The sequence below is a fragment of the Anabrus simplex genome, chromosome 12, assembly GCF_040414725.1.
Source record: "Anabrus simplex isolate iqAnaSimp1 chromosome 12, ASM4041472v1, whole genome shotgun sequence".
NCBI lineage: Eukaryota > Metazoa > Arthropoda > Insecta > Orthoptera > Tettigoniidae > Anabrus > Anabrus simplex.
The window spans coordinates 51,973,093-51,993,400 of record NC_090276.1 but is presented as its reverse complement, the minus strand read 5'-3'; the positions used below and the strand labels follow the sequence as shown (position 1 = coordinate 51,993,400).

Genomic DNA, 20,308 nt, shown 5'->3' with positions numbered 1-20,308 from the left:
GAAAATACAGTGGATACGAAGCGACGAAAGTTCCTGTTAAAATTAAATTGAAAACAAGAAATAAATTGGTTCAATCTGTTCAAAAGTGTAACCATCAGAACAGGTGGTAACGAAAAGCAACGATGCACAGTAATGTGCATATTAGCGGATTGAACCAAACTCCCTCCATATGTGGTTCTGCAAAGGAAAACACTTCCGAAAGGAAACTTTGCCGTCCGGTGTTATTGTTAGAACACATAAGTCAGGCTGGATAGACAGTGTGTTAGTTGAGGACTGGGTGAAGTGTGTTTGGCAATGCCGCCCGGGAGCTTTGTTACAAAAACGAAAGTTGCTTGTGTTGACAGTTACCGAGGACATACAACTGACGCCTTAAAAGATATGATGATTAAAGGAAAAACCGATCGTGATAATTCCTGGAGGACTCACTTCTATTCTACAGCCATTGGATGTGTGCCTGAACCAGCCTTTCAAAACTGCAATGAAACAGTTGTACACCGGTTGGATGTCTGATGGTGATCACGCATTAACACCAACCGGACGGATGAGTGTAGAGGCCTGAAGTGAGACTAATATACAGCTGGATAAAGACCGCATGGGTGCGCATTCCCAACGATCTAGTGCCCAAAAGCTTTAAGAAATATGGAATTTCAAATTCAGTGGACGGTAGTGAGGACAACTATTTGTGGAAAGATGCCTGCGACGAAAGTTCCTATTAAAATTAAATTGAAAACAAGAAATAAATTGGTTCAATCTATTCAATACAAGGAAAATAAGAAATGTAATGTTACATTCTTATTTGATTAAAAGCGGTACCGGTTTCGACCACTATTCTGGGTCATCATCAGCTGATTAAATAAAAATATAAAACAATGCGTAGGAAAACAATAAGTAAAGGATAAGTCTTTCACTAAAAGCTGTTCAAGAAGCACTATAACACTATAGGGATTAGCACTGCATGATGTAAGATCCTAAAATCCAGAAGAAGTCGAAGATTAGTCATTTAAATGAAGCAAGGTGCAAGTTCTTGAAGAGCAGCGTAACTTACGTATGTCCGGTACTGTGTATTAGCGTATTGAACCAAACTCCCTCCATATGTGGTTCTGAAAAGGAAAACGCTTCCAAATAGTTCAGTGAACAAGCCTGCGAATACTGCTAGGCGTGAAGTTATAATGCAATTTAATCAATTTAAAGTCCTAAAATTACATAGAAGTCGAAGAAAAGTCACTTAAATGAGTTAAGATGAAATTTCTTGAAGAGCAACACAACATACGTAATGTCGGGCATTGTGCTTCTAAAAGCTAATGAATCTTGGTGAATAGTTCAATGATCAAGCCTGCAAATGCTTCTTGGCGTGAAAATATATAATACAATTTGATATAATTGAAGTATATATTAATGATTATAGAATCTCGTATGAAAGTTCCTATGGTGAAACTTCAGATGACGACGGTGAATTGTGAATGATCTGAGTATTGGTCCGATTTTATTTATGATTTTTGTGATGATTTTATGAATTGTAAGCTGTTTGAATTTATATTTGTGGTATATTCGAAAAAAATTATATAGGTTGCGGGTCTTATTTGGTGGCGGGTGGTATTCAGGACTATACGGTAACTGCCTTATTTTTATTATTATCATCATCATCACATCATCATCATCTGTTAACTGTTCTCCTCCAAGCTCCTGTAAAGGAATAACAGCCCTTTTCTTCCCATATTCAGGTCTGAGATGTATGCAACAGAACAGTATGGAGATTCTGCTACTGCTCAGTATCAGTCAACCCATTATGAGCAACAACAGCAGCAACAACAGCAACAGCAATTGTATGAACAGCAGCAGTATGAGCTTCAACAGCAACAGCAGCAACAACAGCAACAACAACAGGCTGCTGTGGCTTATGAACAGACCATTCAATATGAGCAGCCTCCTACCCCAGCTGGCATGTCCAGGAGAATGACGCGCTCTCGTGTTAGAGGTGCAGGTAATCCCTATCTCGTAGATTTTTGTTTAGCTAGGTGGGTTTTGGTAACTCTTTTAACACCTTGGAATGTGCATGAATTTAATTTTTGCACGTTTGCATGTTGCTAAAGCTAGTTTTTCCTGAGGTTTGTGTGCTGGAGCATGAATGCTTCTGCAACCAAAGTAGTAAAATCTATGAAGACTAATCCTGACTCATTAACCAATTCCCTTACAATGATGTGAGCAACTGTTGTGTATTCTTTGAATAGCAAATACACTAGTGTCGCCATCAATTTTTTTTCTATTATTTTCTTCTAGATTAAATCACTGGTAGCACTTGTTTACTTACAGGTTGTACTGTGTTGTTGTTGTTGTTGTTGTTGATATTATTATTATTATTATTATTATTATTATTATTATTAATTGTAAAGTTTTATTAAAATTTGGGTTGATGTAGGCCTGGCAGCATCTCATAATATGTAAGGTAATTGTGGTGAATATTTTGCTATCTAATGTGAAAACGTGGGCTGTGATCAAAAATTTATCATGAAGTTAGTATACTCTGTTTAATGACTGGAGGCTAAATTGTAATTCATTATGTTTGACTGCAATGTGCTCCAGAATAATAGCTCTGGTTCTTGTCATAAAATATAAATACAGTAAAGCCTTGTGAATTCAAATACAAGGTTGATTTGTGAGGGAAGCTGCAGAGATATTGTGTGTCCAAATAGCTTTAACAGGGAAGACTGCTTCAAGATGTCAAATACATGGAGACCTGTACTCCAGAAGTACAGTACATATGTAACACCACCATGCCACAATGTGACTAACTCCAGAAACTGTCGGTGGTGGGCCGGTAACTTCTCTTCCGTCCACCATAGCACAGCGCGACAATCCCTGAGTCCAGCAAGTAAGGGGCCGTGAATAATGTGGTTGTGATTCGCTCAACAGACATCCACATTCCTCAAAGCATTTCTATGCTCACTGTCAGCAGCATTCTTTCATATGCTTTGCCTTGATGAAATCCAATGAAACTGGCTTAAAGCTTGGCTTTTTGTTAAAGACGCGCGCGCGCGCGTGTGTGTATGTGTGTGTGGCGGGGGGGGGGGGGGGGGGAGGGGAGGCTGGTTTTAGTCCAGAAATAATATTTATTTAATACATGGACTTAGTTGACATCTAATCACAGATTAGAATAAATTTGAGCAATGACATGAATCAGTATAAAGGTATATAAATACTTTTTTCACTGTTCATATGACTTCACACAGATAAAGTTAAGAAAAGAAAATAGTGCAATATTGAAATACAGTGATAAGAGAATTACAGTAGGTTTTTTTGTTGATTGCACTTTAGAAATATTGCAAGTGGTATGAAACAGTTTTCCCTAACATTCAAGGAGTGAATGCAAGATAAGAGATTCGGAAGAATGGTACAAATCTTTCCTCTCAACCACACAATATCCTAACTTGATTCCAAGAGGAAAATACATCTTTAACATTATTAAGCCTTAAATCAGGAAAGATCAAGCTTAAATAAGAACCAAGAAAGAGGTAAACTGTGGGAAAGGTAAAGACAGGGTAAGAAAAACAAAACAAAAGGAGGAATCATGACGTAAGAATGTCACACATGTAAGCTTGAAAGTAACATTACTATGTAGAAACCACTTAACAGTTTGAGAGCCGAAACGAACATCGTAATTTTCACTACACATTACCACACAAAATTTAAAGGAAGATGATAAGGGTTTAGGCCTCATAGAATTCACACGAAGCATTCTTGGAGATTGTTCAAATTAAAACACTTGGGAAACCATAATCTCACATGGAATGAAAGGTAGAAATAGTTAAGTTCACTGGATTGGTGGTCAAAAATGCACTTCGCTGTGCTGCTATAACCGAAGTCCAATAGGTATGCTTTTTACTTGATGTGAAACACAACAATCTTAACACTCGTCATACATGAATGACAGATGAGAAACAGAGTCTGAAGGACCACAAGTTGTCAAGCCAAATTTTCCATTCTCCCTTCCAAAAAGATCTAAAATAATGAGTTACTCTCTCTTTCTCTTACTGCAAAGCAGACTGTCATAAAATCAGAAAGAACCAGCTCCAAAAAAGATTTGGTCTGATACCTCTCATCCTCAAGCAACAGTTACTGGACACAAACTGAAGGAGGTAAGTGTGTCATATTTATATTGATTGAGGCGTAAGATAAATGAGGGGCAGGTAGCTGGCATTGAAGAATCTAGAATATGGTAGTTCGTAGACCAACTACGTCAGCGACTATGGTGCCATGAAGAGCAGCCGTGAAGATCCAGCAGTCGGTACAGAGCAGGTCACGCTGGAGAACAGGCAACAATGTAGAAAAATGAAGTCCAATGTGGGCGGAAGAGAACTGGTAAGTTGTGTTGGGCCCCATTTGGACCTTCTGCGCCAGGGCCTCCAAGAACGAAGCTGCCCCGCAACTTACAGCAGGTTTTACTTTGTCTCATGAGGATAATTTCTATGGCACTCATTGCAAAAGCAAACAGTTTACAAGAAACATTGATACAGTAATGGCTTTGGAAAGTAATGAGCTGTTCATTCTGCTCATAGTTTTGCTATAAAGGATCATCAAATGCAGCAGCCACTTTGATACAAGAACAGAGTTCAAAGGCTGCAGCTGCATATGCTCTTGTTACATTAACCATTAACCAACTGATTTGCTGGGATCCTCATGAGAAACCCAGCAGAGAGTAGGCATGCTTTTAGATGCATTCTGTGGGCCTAGAAGTGGGGAAAATGCTTCAGCTTAGTATATAATGTGTAGTATTCAAAAGCAGAGCAGACAGGAGATTTTTGTTCTAGATGTTGGTTTTAAGTTTTTGCATGGAATGATGCTTATGTGATATTTTGGAAAGGAAACTAGTTGTTGCACGTATTGCTTGCTTTTGTCGTTTGTTCAGTTCTAGATATGATTGTACAGTAGATTCTTGATTATCAGCAGTAACTGGGGTAGGAAAACTGTGTATAATCCACAAATGAGGTAACATAGATATTGGAGCAGTTTGTGACATGAAGTTAAATGGAGCTAAATGACAGTATCTAATGGTGGTTTAAATCTCCCTAGCCAGCCAGATAAGGCATTAAATTTTTCTTTAATCCCCAAGATTTGGAAAAAAAAAAAAAAAAAAAAGGGGGGTCTTTTGGTGCATATTATGCTAGATTCTTACATGCCTTCTGTTTGGCTCTATAGAAATAATTTCTGCTTGGCTTTATCCAGTTTTGCATCTGCAGGTATTTTCCTTTTAATTGTTTTCTGCTTTGATAAATCCCTGGATGAATAATAGCTGCTCACAAAACTAACTATATTATTAAATCCTGAAGTATCTTGGATTGTTTCCCCCATGCCAGAAGTCAAAGACCACAAGTGCTGTGTAGAACGTCCTTGTTCTAGTTTATGCATTATTTCCAGCTTCTGCTGTGTCGGTAACAATACACGTTTGTGTTTTTCGGGCATTGCTCAGCACTGATGATATGATGATGATCGTATCCAAATATCCTCAAATGTTTAAAACTCCAGTATGATGCAGCCACAATAGCTTTATCACTGACTGTAATGAAGTTTCCACAGGCCAGTTTGGACAGTGAAATAGACACTCAAGATCTTGAATTGCACCACATTTGTAATCAGCATTCTGTGTATAATCCCATCTTTTGAGTATAGCCTTGGTTCTAGACATTCCAGTTCTTATCCTGTGGAGGGTCTTCCAGACAGGCCAAGATTGCAAAGTACGAGGGGGGATCAAATATAAATGGGATTTTCTTTTTTATTTAAATTCATTTATTGAAATACACAAGGCAATTACAATTTATTTTTCCACATAGTTTCCTGCTTTGGAAATGCATTTGTCCCAGTGTATGGGCAGCTTTTTGATGCCCTCATTGTAAAAGGAACAGGGTCTTGTCACCAGCCAGTTGCGCACGAAGTCTTCCACACTCTCGTCATCTTCATATCGTTACCCTCCTAGAACTACTTTAAGTGGTCCAAACAAATTGAAATTGCAGGGCGATAAGTCCGGGCTGTAAGGAGGATGATCAAGTGTGGTCCAGTGCATTTCTTGTAGCTTGGAGACAGAGCTGTAGTATAGGGTCATGCATTGTTGTGGAGGAGGGTGACCTGTTGAATCAGTTGGTTTAGTCTTTTGCAGCAATATGCAACCTTCGCCCTGTTCAACAGCTCGCAGTAGTAAGCAGCATTGATTGTGCGTCGCTCAGGCAAAAAATCAATCGGCAAAATGCCTCGCCGATCGAAAAAAAAACGGTTGCAAGAACCTTGCCAGCTGATGGTCGAGTCTGGGCTTTCACTCGTGCTGCCTCCCATTTTCCACCACCACTCCATACTGGCTTGTTTGGATTCGGGAGTGTAGTGGTGGACCCTTGTTTCGTCGCAGGTGACGATCCGACTCAAAAATGCATCACCTTCTGCAAACCTTGTTGTAAGCCTCTGACAGACCTCCAAACGTCTCAACTTCAGATTTTCGGTCAAAAGGCGAGGGACCCATCTGGAACACACAACTTCAGATTTTCGGTTAAAAGGCGAGGGACCCATCATACTGTCTTCTATCGATCAATGTCAATAATGTCTTTATCCACATAAATGTTTTTGTCTGTAATGCTGGTCTGAGGACGACGATCATGTTGCTGATTTTTCACACGTTCTCGTCCTTCCTTGAACTTTTTATGCCAGGCAAACACATGCATCCTTCACATGTTTGATCACCGAACTGTGCAGTCAATCTGGCAAGTTTCCACTGCTGTAACTCCTTCACAAGCAAGAAATTTTATAATTATGCGTTGTGCAGTGGAGGGGTGCGCCTGTTGCTCCGACATCATGAGCGTTACTGACAAAACGGCGGGAAATATCTAACAGCACGCTTTTCATGATCTGAGACGCTTTAGTGCTATTTCACGACCACAGAGATTATTACTGTTTTCCGCCTTTTGTTTGAGTTAGTCAGTTTCAGCTGCTACTTGCTGTTGGGTTGAAGGTGAAGCTGTGCCACAAGTGTGGTATAACTTTTCGGTATTTGTTGCTTTGAGGCAGCCTGAAATTTCATGGCATGTATCGTTCAAAGCAATATCTGATTCTTTGGATTGGACAGATTTGATTCACACAGGACAAGCATACTCAACTGTAGAGAAAGAATGTGCCAAGTCTGTAGTTCGTACAGTTGCTGGATGTGCTCCCCAGCTTCACCCTGATAACATGCATAGTAAACTATTCCTGGCTCTGACTTTAATGCTTACAGAATGACACTGTGTTCTAAAACTAAGAGATTAATTAAGCTGAATTTCAAGCTATTTAACAACAGGAGTGAACTCAAGTTGCTTTTGTTCTCAACTGATATTAAGTCTGTGATTTGCAGCATGATAACATAGATGGAAAAGTTCAACCTGTGTTTTCCTAGGATTCTGCTTAAGGTAGTTGTCTCTGTAATACTTGGACAATTCATTGTGGCAGTTGTGCAGCCGGAATTCTATTTCCCAAAATGATCTGGGCTGAGTTCCAGCACCACGATCGTCAGCAAATAGGAAATGCCTGGTATTCATTCCAATAGGTTGATTGTTAGTGTAAAGAATTGGTGCTAGGACACTACCCTGTGGAAGACCATTTTTCTGCTTCCTCCAGCAACTTTCTTTACCTTGAAGGACCACTTTGAATCTTCTGAAGTCTGTGTTTGATTGCAGTATAAGCAGCAGTCAGGTCGACAATAACAGCGCCATTTACATGACCCTTCTGAAATCCATCCTGAATGTAGTGATTAAAATTCAGCATTTGGTCTGTGCACGATCGTCCTGGTCTGAAGCCAGCCTGTTGATTAATCATTTTACTGTCTACAAGAGAAGTCATTCTGTTAAGTATAAGGCATCCAAACAGTTTAAAAAGTTGACTCAGGAGAGAGACACACTCAGCACCGATAGAAACCCATTGACCTTACTGTAGCTGCTCTTCTTTTGAACTGAACTCCAACGTGGTTGAGGCCAAAGGACCTTCAGATTCTATGCTTGTAAAATGTGGGGATTGCTCATTGTAATTAGGTGTTGGTGATACTGAAGTTGTAATATTGAAATTTGTTCAGCCTTTTTTGGAAAACAGCTTATGAGATCAATAATCATTATCATTGGCAGTCACTCACAGGCGAGTATGATAGTCTTCCTACTGATGTGTCTTCAGAGGCTGATCAGTCCAATCAGTGAGTTACATTCTCTGTCACAGTGGTGACAAACATGTTGAGCCTGCTGGAAGTTGGCCATTTCTTCTCTGGACATTCCTATGTTTTCTCCAAGTGTGCTCTTCTGTTGCAATGGGACTTCTCCATTCTTCAAAAACTGCTACTCCTTGACAGATGGTGTTTCTCCAGGCTAATCATTCCAGAGCGTACACTTCCCAATTCTCAGTATTGACACTACGTTTCTTCAGGGTGGTTTTGATGCAGTCCTTATACCTCTTTCTCTCGCCTTCAATGCAGCTGTGTATCTTACTTAATTCAGAGCGAAGTTCTTGTTTTGGGATGCGATGATTGGGCATTCGAACTATGTGCCCAAACCACCGTAGCTGATGTTGGGCTAGAATTGCCTCTATGCTCGTACTTTGAGCTACCTCCGGAACGCTGATATTCGTGTATTTGTCCTGCCAGGTAATTTTCAAGATACAGTAAAATACCAGTATAACATTTTTTTTTTTTGCTAGTTGCTTTACGTCGCACCGACACAGATAGGTCTTATGGCGACGTGGGACAGGGAAGGGCTAGGAATGGGAAGGAAGCGGCCATGGCCTTAATTAAGGTACAGCCCCAGCATTTGCCTGGTGTGAAAACGGAAAAACCACGGAGAACCATTTTCAGGGCTGGCGGAAGTGGGGTTCGAACCTACTATCTCCCGAATGCTGGATACTGGCCGCACTTAAGCGACTGCAGGTATCGAGCTCGGTAACAAAATTTTGGTGACCTCAGAAATTAATTTGTTATAGTGAAATTTTGTTATACTGAAATGTAAATTCTTAAGAACTTGCCCATTGCTAAACCTGTTGAAGAATCTACATTATTTTAACCTGAATTTACACATAAAAAAGCCCTAATACTGTATTTATTGAATGAAAGGAAAATTAGGATACATATATTTACATGAAGTAATGATATAAAGTACAGGTACTTACAAGAAGTTTCCAGCATCTCAAATTTTACCCTGAACCAGTACATTATCTCCTTGACATTATTTTTTGAAAAAGTCTGTGATTTTCTTGTGAACATTTCCAGACACAAACAAATATTCGAGGTAGTCAGCAACCACTGGACTTGAATATAACAGATTCTGGCACATCACTTTGTGACAGAAGAAAATCCTGCCATGTTTGTTGCCTGCACAAGAGTCAAATTCTTTTGAACACTTTGAGACACATCTTCCTCTTCCACCTCATCAGATTCCTATCACTTATAATATCTGCCACAATCTCTTCTTCAGTGATTTCCTTTTCCACTAACACATCACAGTCCATGTTGTCATAATCAGTAAAATTTATACTTGTTGGCACATACAACTTTTCACACAAATGCTTCCAGTTCTCCTCTGTTTCTCCATCCAGCTCCTCACTTTCTGCGATGTGGTCTTCTTCATAACCTACTCCAGCTTTTCTAAAGCAGTTCCTAACTCTCTATTCTTTCAGTGATCTCTATGCAGCACTGAACATCTGCATTGCTTCCAATAAGTTGACATTAATGTCTCTCTCTGAGGCAGTGTTACATAGCATACGTTGGACCACACGAGCTCGATTATGCCGCTTCACGTGACTTAGCCCCTGATCCAGTGGCTGCAGAACTGAGATATTTGGAGGCAAAAATTAAACTTTCACATGGTCCAAATGGTGATGTACACAGTTGTGAGAGGAGCAATTGTCTTAAGATGAGAAAAATTCGCCTCTGTTCGACCTTCATCCGACGTTTCAGGCACAACCACCACTTGTCGAAGATCACTGATGTCATCCAGGACTTGTTGTGCCTATATTCACAGCGCAGATGTTGTACTCCCTTGAAGTGCCTTGGCTTCCCAAACTTCCCAATTATGAGAGGCTTCATTTTATCCGTCCCTGTGGAGTTGGTGTACAAAAGAGCCGTCATCCGTTCTTTTGAGCTTTTTGCCCCCTAAACATTTATTTCCCTTGAATTCAAGAGTTTTGTTCGGCATTAATTTGTAGAATAATGCAGTCTCGTCTGCATTATAAACAAGGGTAGAAGAAAATAGAAATAATTCAGTAGCCAGCCTCTTTTTATCAGGAGCCAGCATATTTTTTGCAAATATACATTATGACAACCACAGGTTAGATTAGGATAAAGCTACGTATTGTTTTTGAAATATGACCTTACGTAGTATAGTCTCAGTTCATATAAGAATGGAAATTTATTTTTTAAGAGTTACTAACCCAAATAATCACCATTCACCTTCAAGGTCAGCGTCTTTTAAAATTACACTACACTTGCCTGTTTGATTTCCCACCAAAACACCAATGATCAATACATTTTGTTGCATCAAAGTCCTTTAAAGATGGTTCATTCAGAGATTATTATCATGAGATCACATAAGTTTTTCTCGGCAAGCTTGGTTCGCAGTTTGTGTTTAACCCTTTGGCTTTCAAGGTAACGATCTATCGGTACCCACGGGTCCTGCGAAAACTGTCAGGGTAACGATCCGTCGTTACCCGCCTTTATTATAATTATTTCATTATTTACGCGCCAAATAACATTTTTTTTGCACGGAATAAGAAGAGTACAGTTTTATCTCACGTTATACTCCGCGCGAACTTACGGCTAACCGTATTTATCGTTATTCTCGAGGTCTAAAACATGTGCTCACTGGAGTTCCGTGTCTTGTTTACATCGTGGTTGGCGGCAAACTTGCGTTCATTTCTCTCTGTTTTCATTCGTGATTATATAGTGAAATTAGGCTGTATCGTAGGCAATATATTTATTTTACTTGTTAGTTCATTATTGAAATAGTTTTCTTAGGTAATTAGGTGCATAGTGAAGTGTAAGGTATAGTTCATTTAGGTTAGGCCTAGTTATTTATCGCATGCGACATGGCGAAGAGTGTTCATTTAGCTGACGATGATATCACTGAATATCATGACAATTATTCAAGTGATGGTGATGTTTCTCTGTCCGAATCGGTAATATCTTCATTGGTGAGTCTTTTATATTAGATTTAAGAAATGTGTGTTTTATGCAAAAATGGCTGACATTTTTCAGTGTTACATCACTTTAAACATTTTAATCTATCCTTGGATGTAATGGACATTGAATCGTGATATTTACCATGATAGTAAACGATAATATAGTCTTCCTACTGACATGAATAACAAACTCGGATTGTGAATACTATTTCCTAGAATTACTTCCAAACTTTCAAAATCTGAAATTTATAACTTTGCTTCTATATTTATTATTTTTTAACATTAAACGCTTTTGGTTTAGGGAAATGACTTACATGCAGTGATACTAAGTGATGTATATTCTATAAGTTTTCCAACTTTCATGTTGATATCTTCATTGGTGTGCCTTCAAAGCAATTTTAAAAGAAGTGTATGCATAATGTGCTAAATATGGCTGTCAGTTTTCACACATCCATCAGCTGAGAGCTTGAAAGCGAAAGGGTTAATCATATTCATTGTGCTGAACCCTCGCTCACATGATGAGTCGATACAGGAGTTGTTGCCACTATATATTAAGCTATTTATTATTTGTTTTACGTCGCACTGACACAGGTCTTATGGCGACGATAGGATAGGCCCAGGAATGGGAAGGAAGCGGCCATGACCTTAATTAAGGAACAGCCCCAGCATTTGCCTGGTGTGAAAGGAGCTTTCTTAAAATCGGAAATCGTCTTTTCACAGTCCGCGATTTTTCAAGTAGATCATTCAGTGGAAGACTTTTCCCGACTACTTTGAACTCGTACCACTCGCTCACTACGTCTTCTACGTTGTTCTCCTCAATTTGAAGGTGGTTTGAAAAATGAATGGCAAGAAGCTGTATTTCACTATTGCCATAATTTTCCAGTTGCTTTCGTGATTGCCAGAAATATGTGTCAACACCAGTGGCACTTTGAATGTCCTTATTTTGAAGAAATGTGTCATTCAGAAAGGTAATCCCACTTGCCAAAATATGTTCCTTGTTGCTCGTGAAATTCTTATTCGACACACCCGATAACTGTATTCCACTGAAAACTCCTGAAAGTGTTATAGGAGAAAAACATTTCTGCCACTGGGCCCTTGGTGTTGTGAAGTTGCTGCAATGAATTAATTGCATTATTTGCATGCACTCTTATCTGACTTAAAATCCGAACATGCCTCAGAAATACAAATGAAAGTCTTTTGATGATGATGATGATGATGATGCTCGTTATTTAAAGATGCCTAACATCGTGGTCATCGGCTTGTAATGGTACGAAATGAAATAACAACAAGTTCAAATTCATCCACTGACCAAAATAAAATAAAAAATGTCATGAAGAATGAATGGATGGACATGAACCCATCAAAAGAAAACAGTGGATCAGACTTTAAAAAAAAGATCGTAAATAAGTATTACTGACAAAGGGACCACTTATAAAGCACAATGGTGCTTGATGTCTAAAGGGGTGCAAAATTCACGTCTAAGGCCCCACAGAATGGTACATGTCGCGAGTAAAGTAGAACCATGGTATTTGTCATGTTGGGGTACCAATCAAAAGTAGTGAAGACTCACAGTGTTCCACACAAGATGGTACTACTCACAAGTATTGCACTTTGTACAGGGAACGCAGAACTATTGTGTTTCTCACACAGTGGTGCCACTCATATTTGTAACTCATAACCAACGCAAACCGATATGTTCCTCACCTAGGTGTACTAACCACAGGGACCTGCACTATCCCGTGGTGTTCCTCACATAGTGGGTACTAATCACAGGCAACGCAGACCCACGGTGCCGCTCATATAGCGGTACAACTCACAGGCTTTGCCCAGATCCGCGGTGTTGCTCACATGGCTACGACGCACGGGTACTGGAAACCCCCAGGCCAGTCTCTTTACTGCTACTAATCACAAACCTATTTCATACCTAATTTAGTGGTATTACTCGCAAGTACAGGTAACCCATGTTGTTCCCCGCATGATGGTACGAATCAAAAGTAGTTTCATGGTTCTAATTCAATCATCCCTTGGTCGCCCCTTTTAGTCGCCTCTCACGACAGGCAGGGGATATCGTGGGTGTATTATTTGTCTGCGTCCCCCATCCACAGGGGGTAGAAAGTCTTTTGAATATACTCAGAAGTCATACAAGAAGTGAATTATGATGACAAATTTGAAGTCCTTGATCTTCTTTTGAAGACCTTTAGCCGTGATTCCATCTTCACCTTTCCTTTCAGAAATATTCTCTAAATGCACCACTAGCCATTCCCAGTCTTTGACAACTGCATGCAAAGCATTTAATTTGCTTGCTACCCTACTAATTTGGTGTAAGTATACTCCAATTTAGGTATTACACATTCCAGCAACTCCAAAATTTCCTTCACTTCGCAAAGTCGTTTTGGCGAATGTCAATAAAACATATATAGTTTCCTGAGTATAGAATCAATTTGATCAACGATTTTTAAGTTTCACATTTTTCAGTGAGTGAGGAACAATGAGTTGGAGTTGATGTGCTACACAGTGAACGTTTTACCAAGTTCTCAATTTTTTTCAGATATTTTGTAACCATACCATTACGGACACCAATCACACATGGTGCTCCATCAGTCCCTATACCTATTAGTTTTGTACCGTAAAGAGTTCTCCAAGCCCTAACTGAAGCAATTCTGTTTCTAGACCCTCCATATAGCTATTGTTTGTTGCATTCTCCAATGACAGAATAGAAAGTGACCTTATTTAAAAGAAAAGAATGTAAAGCATCAGCTCCTCCTCATCAGATTTATCTGTTGATCCATAGAGTAAGATACTGACATGAACCTTCCTTAATGCCACATATAAAATCTTCACGAAGATCTGAGGCAATGTATGAAATAAATTCTCTGCATTGTGTATCATTCACATACTTCTCTGAATCAGTAACATTCAACTTGCTTAACAATGCAAACAAACCTTCAAAATCAGTGTAGGGTCTGTTTTCTTTTTTGCAGTATGCCATGAACAATGCATTCATATGCTGTAACATATTAGCATTCATTTTCTGTACGCACTTCGCTAAAATTGCACATTCGGGATTTTTTATGAAACTTTCAGCCTCCTGCCGGCCCTGCGGTGTAGTGGTGGCGTGCCTGCCCCTTACCCGAATGCCCCGGGTTAGATTCCCGACCAGGTTAAGGGTTTTTACCTGAATCTGAGGGCTGGTTTGAGGTAGGGCTGGGACAGATATAACGCAACCGTTTCATTGCAACCGTTTCTGGAACACAACCGTTGTCGAATGAAACCGTTGCGAGAAAATAACAGTTGCAGTTGCAGTGGCGCTCTGCTGTTCCGTTCTTCCCCAGCACCGATCAAGTGGCGTTTTAAGTTTCACAACCGGTACCAGTACAAAACTGCCTTCCGCAGTCGTTGCGTTTCTTTGCACTGGGGCTTTCCAGTGTAACTCACAAGTCAGATAGGCCATTCTGGAGTGCTGCCCTGCCATTGAATGAAGCGCCTGACGTCACCGACAGCCATAATAGACAGTGCTGCCCCAGATTCAATGGCCTGAGTGTTGTGAGGTGCTGTTAGTCGAGTATTTTTAGAGTTAATCTTGTTAGTTATTCTGATTAGCCTCCATTCAGTCATGAAATACAGAACTAGTGGATCTTTAGATGCCGTGACATTTAACATTTAAAACTAATACGAAAATATAACATGACTTCAATCCTACTCTGTAATGACAGGCACATTCACAAAGGCGATTGTGAGTTGAGAATCAACCTTTTACGAACTAAAATCATAGGTATTAAGCAAGGCTTAATACTGCCCCAGCTTAAAGAAGGACGAGAACTACGATCATTATTCCACTTCTAGGTCGCAGAAAGTACAGTAATTTAAGATTGTTTCGTTACGGATTTGTAAATTATGTTGATATTCAGATATAAATATTTGTAATTTCTGTGTTATGTACGGTAGTAGATTTTTAAGACTTTACATCGGGGAGTAGGTACGAAATGCACACGGTAATTTTAAATTTGTCTAACCCACATTTCCAGTAGTCTGAATAGGTAACAATGTATAATAGGTTAGAAGAGTGTTAGGAAAAAAAAGTTATATTACTTCTGTTGACCAAACTATTATGCTCATTCGAATTTTGAGGTTGTTTCTGATATAACCAATAGGCCTATAAAAATCCAATTACACCATAATTTTCCTCGTTTTATTTCACGTTAGTTTCGAACGTTTGGAATTTTAAATTTGTACTTTCATATTTTTTTTATGGCAAATGAAACGCAGGAAGTGCCTGTTCTTTAAACGTGTTTCAACCATACCTCGTACGTCAATTTTAAGAAATTATTTCTCAAAACACGTTATCAAATCAAATCCAAATTTTAACACAACATACAATGTAATGTTTTATACATTATTTATAAATTTAAGAATTTTATGTTCCCAAGAAAAAAAGCTGTTATCAATTTTGTAAGACAACCTTTTCTCGGCTCAGGTTGATTGGAAAACTGCATTCCTGGTCACGTTGTAATCTTTATATATCCAGTGGCACTGCCTTCGTAATGTCCAGGCCGTACTGTACATCTGATGACGTCACGTTTTGGGGGGGACTTGAAGGCGATCGCATACGCACCGCATGAATAACACACTCGTTTAAATTCCTTAAAGAACTGTTAACAACTTATGAAACCAAAACCTATCGTCAAATATTTGTTAATTCTGACATACAATGCATATTCTTCTCCGAAACGTTCTACTTCTCACGTATATACGTTCGTTTGCGTGAGTACAGCCTAACACTTTGAGACATATTCTTGCGATTTTATCCATTTTCTGGTCAACTGGAACATTCACATCATACACACTGACAGAAAACATGCAGCCAATTACCATTACTATTTATTACAAACATCAATTATTTCTGTACCTCACTGTTTCCACTCCATGAACACTGCAGCTTTCCTGGACCTCTTACAGGAAGTTACACCAGTATGGAGTAGGTCTGCTCTCTTTGAAGCACTTTGTTGAATACACAAGTCGGTGTGAATTTTGTAAAAGTTATTAAAAAATATATTCACCTAAATATATACACTGTCCGGCCAGGTTTTCCAATTTCTTCCCGCAGTCACAAATGACTAGGGAATCTGCCAGCTGCATTGACTCCAAAGCCAAGGATTTTGTGACACACTTAGGATTGTCTGAATTTAGAAATACCATCTTATATGTATATGACACTAACACACAAAATACTTTGTACATCTCAATTCCAAGTTCTATTGACATGTCTGATGGATACTTTAAGCCCCTTCGATTTAGGAAATTCAGATATCTTACTTCTGGAGGTAATTCATATATAAGATCTGAATCTGTCAGAAGATAAGATTTACATAAATCACACTGCTGTTTGATATATATAATTATTTTTTTTGCTATTTGCTTTTCGTCGCACCGACACAGATAGGTCTAGATTCACAATTAAGTATTTATTTATTTTCCACCTAGTCGATACAATGATTGCTTAAGGCAACTTTTAATGGTCAAAAGTGGTACATGTTTCGTATATTATCAACATCTTCAGCCACATAACAATATTTAGATGAAAAATATATAAAATTGACAAAGTAATGCTTTAGATGAAGTGTCCTTAAAATTAACATGTTAATTCTGAATCGGTAACATTCAACTTGCAAAACAATGTAACCAAACCTTCAAAATCAGTGTAGGGTCTGCTATTTTCTGCAATATGATAAGATGCCATGAACAATGCATTCATATGCTGTAACATATTAACATTAATTTTCTTTACGTACTTCGAAAAAAGTGCTGACATTTCCGTTTGCCTGAAAATTGAAATTTCAACGTATTTTTAATGTTTGACCTATCATTGTCTTGAACACCATAAATTTCACGCTTGTCATTGTCGTCCTGAAGACTACAGTCGGCACTTACATCAAGTGTTTTCTTACATTCGCTCGCTTCTGTATCACTTTGTGTTGCATTTACGGGCCCTACTTAGGAAGAAATCTGAAAGAGTACACTGTTCTTTACTCGCATCAGTCAATTTGTGCGGCTTTGTTCGTTTCATTTTGCCGATTTTCTCAAGTATAGCACAGAAACGTAAAATACATCAGCGTTAAATGGCTTCCAAGTTCACGGGCTTCGATGTCTGATGCTACGTTGTCAATTTTCCATAAACTCACAGGAATAAAAACAACCGTATTTCTAAAGTGCAAACCGTTCAATACCAAGATGCTGTAATTAAATTAAAAGCATAAATATTGTTCGGTGAAAGTACAAGAATTGATAAACACGTCATTCCTTATGTTCTAAAAGCAAAGAATGAATTCCACGGGAATTTATCAGCACTGCTTTGGCAGCAATAGTTTAGGAACGGCTAGTCACGGGAAGTAAGGCGGTAATGTAGTGTTCGTGGAATTATTTAACTTAGTAGTTCTCTGCATTTTTCCACAACTCCTGTCCGATCTTTGTACTTGGCTATAGGCAGCTGATCATCTGTAATGAAATTTGATGTGTTACGATATGTCCACATGAAAGGATACTTGATTGATGGGTTACAACGATGTCTCCCATGACCGCTAGGCAGCTCCTGTGCAGAACTGAAACGTCCAAGGTACGAAGAGAAATTACAGAATTCGAGACACTGCCAAAAGCACTGAAAATGTTTATTGCACATATTAGAATATATGAGCTGCAGAAAAAAACGTGAAACACCACACGAATTGTTACTTTGTAAAGTGGGAACGTACATGTAAGGGAACTTCAGATTTCAAAAAGTAAATTTTCAAAACCGAATTTGAAAATTCAGGCTCCAGGTAAAAATTTTCAGGCGCCCGATTTTTTTCGACCCCTGATTATAAATATCCGCTGGTGAATATTCTTTCAAGGCAGCTGATAGTGTCTTCATCTGCCATGAAGATACAACTTCCTTTGGGACACTGTTTCACCATTTTCAACCTTATTGGAAATGCCATATTTTTCTCGGAACCTATGAAACCAAACAGTACTCGCCATAAATTCCAGAAATCCAAGCAAAAGTGCAAAGGATCATGCACGCTCGCATAGCAGTGGACCATTGACAGGAATGTTTCTGGTCCGCATTTCGACAAACGACTTATAAATGGCTTCGTCCACCTCCTCATAGTCTGCTGTATTCTTCTTGCTTCGTTGTGGGCCAAGGGCATCAGCATCAATATTCTGCTCATCTTAAATTTTCTCTTTTAGAAAAGTAGATAGTGTTGAAGGGCTGATGCCATACTTCTTCGCTATTTCTCCTTTTTTCCCTCGTTTCTCCACTTCCCAAAGTATTTCACATTTTCTTTTAAAGAAAGCTGCTTTCACTTCTTTTGATCCATATTGGCGAAAGAGTTAACTGGCACACTCATGCACACGTTGCTTTACGAACGAGAGATAAACAATGAACATGTCATGAGACGTGAATAAACGAAATGCAGTACTGAAGGTAGAGATGTAAAACCGTCATGTTCATTGTTTGATTGTAAATGTTGCGGTCCTACCTAGCCAGTAGCATTACTTCTTACGTATTGATTACTTTGATATCGATATCGAGCTCGACCAATCGCATACATGTATGGAAAATGGCTACCTGAAAATGCAAATGCAAATACTGTAAACCAATCCGCGCACCCCAATATTTGATGGTACCGGTATTTTTATTAGTAGGAAATTGGCTTTTATTTGCTTTTTATGTATAAGAAATTAATCCTACGCACAGTAGAACCTCGATAATTCGAAATCGGTTATTTCAGAATCTTGCCTAATTCGAAGATCTCGTTCCCGGAAACATGAGGTATGGTTTTGAATGTTATTTCAGTTGTTTAATTCGAAATACGGATAATTTGTAATTCGAAGAAAAATGTCTGTCCCATTACCAAAATTCTGATTTTTAGTTCAAAACTGCCTTTACATTTTAAATAATTTGGTATTTTACAGAGTAACATAAATTCAAAATTTATCCCCGTCATGATAGAATGCGTCTTTCGGTACGTACTGTGGGTAGCTTTCCGCACTTTCACTCACTTCAGTGTCTTTACAGTGTGCTTCATATTTGCTAGGTTCAAGTGCATTCGTAATCCTTTAGTATTCAGCATTTTAAGGAACACCACAATATCATGTAGCAGGCAGTGTGCGGAGAAGTAGAATTCTTTTACACTGGCGATGCCGGCAGTTGGCGAAAAAACTTGGCTTATATAATCAATTCGTATGCACCTAACGATATTGACCATTGTTTCTTTTAATGCCGAGTCCAAACAAACTTATGATTTTAAAGGAGAGTAGTACCAGCCGGGAAATCGTACAAGGATTGGGGTCATTGTACTGTTGCAGTGCACATCGAAGCGAGAGACTTTATCCCCTCGTCATAGGAAACTTCGATAAGCCATGATGTTTTAAGGGCGTCGGGCACTTTCCGTGCAAGTACAGGGCATATAAAATGCATACAATACAGTAATCCATTGAATGTCAGGAGTAGGGACGTGGCGACCCCATCGCCCAGTGGGAAACCACTGCAATCAGCCACCCGAGTATTGGCGGGAAAACCGTACCTCATTGAGTTAGGAGGAAATGCCAACCCAGATCCCTGAACATCTGGGGTTGTCCCTCTGCGGTTAACAACTGTAGTTGTAAATTGGAGCTTGCTCCACCCAAGGTTAACTACCTTCGAAAGTCAACCATGGAAAGGTCTTTTAGGAAAAAAATTCCAGCGTCGTGTCCAAGAAAGCAGGAGAAGGCTACATCGGATTCGGTGGGTAGCCACCTTGAAGACATCGAGTTGGAGCGTTGGCAATCACCCATTCCTCTACCAGCACATAAGAACAGGATCAAACAAGATCAGATCAACTACATTACAACTTATAATATTAATTCTCTACTTAAAGCAGGAAAACTAAAGAACTTAACGGACGAATTAAACAGAAAATTTTAGTAGCAGGACTCCCAGGAGATGAGAAATACTACAGAAGAACCATTCGAATCTCAAGGCTACAGAATTTACAATGGGAAACCTGGACTAAGGGTTATGAAACAATGCCCCCAATTTGGAACTGGGTTTATAGTCAATGTGAAAATAATAGATTCGATAATCGTTTTCAAGCCATCTCACCTAGAATTGCAACTTTGAGTTTAAAAG

General features: G+C 39.1%; 1 protein-coding gene across 7 annotated transcripts in view; it reads left to right on the top strand.

Moving 5' to 3' along the window:
- Positions 1–20,308, top strand: part of SA1 (stromal antigen) — a 168,688-nt gene that overhangs the window by 21,935 nt on the left and 126,445 nt on the right. For 5 of the 7 annotated variants that reach the window (XM_067156392.2, XM_067156397.2, XM_067156394.2 and 2 more), the window contains exon 3: positions 1,722–1,981. In XM_067156392.2, the coding sequence (XP_067012493.1) occupies positions 1,722–1,981 (260 nt within the window). The remainder of the gene's footprint in view (positions 1–1,721; positions 1,982–20,308) is intronic. The other 2 variants (XM_067156395.2, XM_067156393.2) reach the window with 1 other exon arrangement.